At 36.0% G+C, this 4,984-nt stretch overlaps 1 protein-coding gene across 1 annotated transcript; it reads left to right on the forward strand.

Annotated features, from left to right (window-relative positions):
* The first annotated feature begins 297 nt into the window (after positions 1-297).
* LOC111899381 (protein TRAUCO) lies at positions 298-2,358 on the forward strand. Its single transcript, XM_023895223.3, has 3 exons — positions 298-1,578; positions 1,653-1,892; positions 2,162-2,358. Exons 1-3 carry the CDS (start codon positions 300-302, stop codon positions 2,227-2,229), a joined length of 1,587 nt encoding a protein of 528 aa, XP_023750991.1. The 5' UTR covers positions 298-299; the 3' UTR covers positions 2,230-2,358.
* The last annotated feature ends 2,626 nt before the right edge of the window (positions 2,359-4,984 follow it).

Below are 4,984 nucleotides of genomic sequence, written 5' to 3' on the forward strand. Positions count from 1 at the left end.
AGATGGAAAGTAAAATGTTAGAAAAATGAGGTGTTTTGAAACACAACATCCATGATAGAATAGTTTTCTGATTGAAATTTTGATGAAATTTTAAAATGAAAAAAATTATTTTATCTTCCAAATAAAAACTTTTCAATTTTTTTTAAAAACATTGATACTTATTAATTAACAATGTCTTTGAATAAGTTTAAGATGGACAAAAGGCCGAAGGTTGTGGGTTATGCAAAAGATGAGTAAAAAAAAAAAAAAAAAAAAAAAAAAAAAAAAAAACTCATTCATATAGCTTTTTTTCAAATTTAATGAACCGGGTGATAGCTTCATGTATCATATTGAATCCCCCTTTTTGCACTCCACCTCGGAAAATCCTAACCCTAACCCGTTACCCTTTTACTCGTCAATCAGCCATGGACGATCTTCAAGCAACCTACAAAGAAGACCAGGACGAAGATAATTCCTACAACACCAGTTCAAATAACAACAACAGAGACGTTAATTCAGAAATGGCAGATCCAAAACCAGAAATTGTCACCACCATCACCACCACGACTGTCGACGAAGCACCAACCATTCCCACCACCACTGTCGACGATGAGGGAACCGTTCCCACCACCACCGTCGACGAAACACTAGCCGTTCCAACAACCACAACTCTTACCACTACATCCACCACCTCCGCAACCCCCGAGACCGATTCCGGCACCAAAGACGATCCAATGCCCTCCGAAGAACTTTCAGATATCGAACCCACCCCTAAAGACTCGCCTAATTTTACCAAAGTTATCTCCTCTGAAGACGAAATGGAAGAACACGAAGAACGTCCGGCGAAGAAGCACAAGAACCTTTCGTTACTCGCACCGCCGCTGGAAGAAGAATTATCTCAAGAAGCTGCTGCAGCAACACCGATCACACCGATGCCCCCACCTTCCGAAAAACCTAGTGGTAAAAAGTCAACCAACAGTATGAAGAAGAAAAAGAGCAAGGGCAACAATGTATGGACAAAGCCATCGTCTCGAAAGGGCAAAAAGAGGACAAAGAGTACAACAGCCACCACCGCTCAAACAGAGGACTCCGTTTTGATCACTCCCATCCATCGCTACCCTGACAAAAACGACGACTCTCCAGACTTGACAATCTGTCTTTCAAAGGTTTACAAGGCGGAGAAAGTAGAATTGAGTGAAGATAGGTTGAGTGCAGGTAGCTGTAAAGGGTATAGAATGGTGAGAGCTACAAGAGGGGTGATGGAGGGAGCTTGGTATTTCGAAATCAAGGTCGTGAATTTAGGGGAAACAGGGCATACGAGACTAGGATGGTCAACTGAAAAGGGGGATTTGCAGGCTCCTGTTGGGTATGATGGGAACAGTTATGGTTACAGAGATATTGATGGGAGCAAAGTGCATAAAGCTTTGAGGGAGAAGTATGGCGATGAAGGCTATGTTGAAGGTGATGTAATTGGGTTCTATATCAACTTACCTGATGGGAATTTGTATGCACCAAAGCCACCACAATTAGTTTTGTACAAAGGCCAAAGATATGCATATGCTACTGATGCAAAAGAAGACCCTCCTAAAGTTGTTCCAGGTTTGTGACCTTTCTTTCTTTTGATCCAATTCTTGTAGATTTGTGTGATTGATTGAGTGTGTACAAAATCTCAGGAAGTGAAATATGTTTTTTCAAAAATGGGATATGTCAAGGGTCTGCTTATAAAGATCTGAATGGTGGACGATACTACCCTGCTGCTTCAATGTACACTCTTCCTCATCAAAGCAACTGCATGGTCAAATTCAACTTTGGACCTGATTTTGAAGCTTTTCCACAAGACTTTGGTCAACGCCCTATCCCATCTCCAATGGTTGAAGTTCCATATCATGGCTTTGATGGCAGAGTTCAAAATGGTGTGTCCAATGAGAAGCCTTAGCAATTTTATCATCAATTTACAATAGGGTTCTTTTGATTCTCATTTTAATTGTAACTTCATTCACCAATTAATCTAGAAACTATTTATTTCAAGAACACCAATTTTGTTCTTTCTTTTTAGATTTGTGACATATATGTTATTGACATTTTGGTAGTGGGGTTAATAAGTCTACTTAATTGTAAGAAAGAGGACAATTTGCCTCTTGGTTAGTTTTTGTGATAGAAGTTTCTTTCTTTTTTTATGCAGGAAATTCTTTGAGTTCTTCCACTAGAATGTGCCCCATGCTGAAAGTGGTAAAAGAGAATGACTTTTGAGTGAGATTGATGAAATGAAGCAGATGAAGTATTGGTTGATACTTGTACAAACATTCCAGGTTGGTTATTTTTGATCAATGAAATTATGTAAAAATGGTATCCCTTGTATAATATTAAAGATTTAGAGTATAGTGTTTAATGCTAAGGAACGAAAAAGTGAGTTAATCTATGACTTATACTAAATCTTTTGTTAACTTCCATTAGCTAGAAAAGTTTCGATTCCTAAGTTGATAGGACAAGCACGTCGAATACATATTTAAATCATAGGCACACTGTATGTCATTCCAATTATATTTTTATCTGTATTAGTTCCTAAGTCTAGCTAATAGGTTCATGGGTTAACCCGCAAAATTATTTGGATACCCGAAAACAACCCGTATAATAAACTGCTTGCAGGTTGGCAGGTCAGAAAAACTCAACCCAACACGTTTATCTTTGTGTTGAGTTCGTGTGTCGTTGAGAATTGTCACTCCTACATAGTACATACAATATAATGTTTCATGAATTAAAGCAACAACTTGATAAATAAGCATAATAAAACTTACTATTACTCAAATGATTATAAGAAAACAAGTAGGCAAATATTTATGTTTCTCAATCCAATTAATAATAAAAAATAACGCATATAATCATGTGAATTTCTCATCGTTATCAATCCCGAATGATTTAGCTTTCCATAGTCTTCAACAAATTAATTTTTATCAAAGTGGTGTTCTTCAAAGCCATAAAAAGAAGATGATGAACCTGTTGAAGAATTGTTTCAAACGGAATGGAAGTGGCTTTCATTTGTTAACAATGGTGTTTAGGGAGGATTAAGAGGCGTTAGAGACCCTCAAAACCTAAGAAATTTTTTAGAAATAGACTGATTTTTGGAAGGTGTTTAAAATCGATAGGGTAAAAGTTTATTTATAGAGGGTTGTCAGTATAGCAAAAAGGGCAAAGAATGGCCGTAGCGTTCTAGGTGGCCTTTTAGACAATGCCTGAAACCCTGAAAAGGATATGTTTTAGTATGCTGAAGCGACTCCAAGGATGGTGTCTAGAATGGTGCCTAAAATGGTGGGCTCTGTTTTTAGTGTTGTCCGTCAGATTGCAGTTTTTACTCGAAACGGATCTAAAAGCCAAGACTGTTTTTGAGGACGTCTAGAACGGTGTCTCTCTTATTGACTTGATCATCAACAATAACTAGGGGTTGCAATTGATGAGATGACACAAAATGAAATTGGGACATGTCAAGTGTAAAAAGCACGACGCCATGTCGTGTTCGTATTCCAAATTCGACACGATTTAGCATTTGTTTGTCGTTTTATATGTTATTAATTATTAATTAAATTAATTAATTGTTATTTTATGTTATCTTTGTCATGTTGTGTTTTTTGTTTTTTAATTGGTTCATTTTTGTGTTAGTTAAAAAAACACGACATCATGTCGTATTCGTGTTACATAAAACCTTGTCGTGTCGTGTCGTGTTAGACAAAAACACGACACAATTGTCCAATTTGCCACCCCTAACAATAACAAACATATCTTAAAATTTTCATTATACCATTCAAAATGTTACCTCGGGCCATCGACATCATATGCTCTACTGAAATAGATTTCGCGGAAACCAGCTATATCCGATATTTGTTGGCCTTTCACCCTTAGCTTGTTTAGCAAAAGTCTTCTTTTGCTGCCTATGGATCTGTCTTCTCTTGAATTTGTTCATAGGCGATTTATGAACACTTAAAAAAACTTTTTTAGATTCGCACCGAGTGAGGTTGAAAAGCATTAGCAAGGCTACGAACCCTCTCGAAGGTTCCCAGATCAAGTGTATAAAAGAGAACCATACACAGAAAGAGCAAAGTTTTGACAAAAGTCAACAAGAGTCAAACACTTGGTTCCTCATCATCCAACGTCATGCACAATAATCCAGTTATGTTTACATTCCTTTTATGATAATGATAAGAATGGGAGCTAAATTCTTATTCAAAAATCACTAAACGAAAGAAAATACTATGAGGTTTTGTGTACTCGATTTCCGACAACTTAAACCCCAACATAATAACCTTATACAACATTATTCTTTACTAAAATTCCTATTTAAGCATTCTACTTTAATATTTATGATACCCAATGATCCTCAACATATTGTCATATTTCATGTATGTTTCTTGTAGAACATGAAACCTAATTGTTATAAGACTCTTTTACCAATCCAATCCAATCCACTATTAACACGCTTGTACTTTGCCATTGTCCATTTAGGCAATGTACTTTCAAATCTAAGTCATTTGGGGTATAATAACTCAATGTTCACACTCAAACATCATTGCTTATCATTACAATATCATATCTGTTCATTTCTTAACTCATTCACCTATACGAGTATTTTTTTGCAATGTACAACCCTTCAATGTGCAATGTACAACCCGATAAAGCATACAATTACTAGTGAAGAACCACAACTATCGACATTCAGTTAAGCCACAAGGCAACTTGGAAGCCCTAAAAAAACAAGGAAGAATAGGAGATGATGGAAATTACACAAGAACATAGAAAAAAAAGTTTTGATAAAAAGAGAAGCTAAGATCTTATCGGAAGGAAATAATGAAAATAAAGAAGTAGCGTCTTATGGAAAGAAATAAGTTAAAAAAAAAAAAAGAGTTTGGCATCCTTTGGTAAGGAAATAAAAAAAATAAAAACGCATATGAATATTTGTTTAAACTTAGAGATTTTCTGCATCTTGATATATTTTTTTTAACTAAAGCATGTCTTT

The sequence above is a fragment of the Lactuca sativa genome, chromosome 1 (genome assembly GCF_002870075.4).
Source record: "Lactuca sativa cultivar Salinas chromosome 1, Lsat_Salinas_v11, whole genome shotgun sequence".
Taxonomy (NCBI): domain Eukaryota; kingdom Viridiplantae; phylum Streptophyta; class Magnoliopsida; order Asterales; family Asteraceae; genus Lactuca; species Lactuca sativa.

Coding starts and splice junctions, on each gene's coding strand:
- LOC111899381 (XM_023895223.3), top strand. CDS start 300: ATGAACCGGGTGATAGCTTCATGTATCATATTGAATCCCCCTTTTTGC. Junction 1,579..1,652: donor CCCTCCTAAAGTTGTTCCAG/GTTTGTGACCTT, acceptor ACAAAATCTCAG/GAAGTGAAATATGTTTTTTC. Junction 1,893..2,161: donor TGATGGCAGAGTTCAAAATG/GTGTGTCCAATG, acceptor TTTTTTATGCAG/GAAATTCTTTGAGTTCTTCC.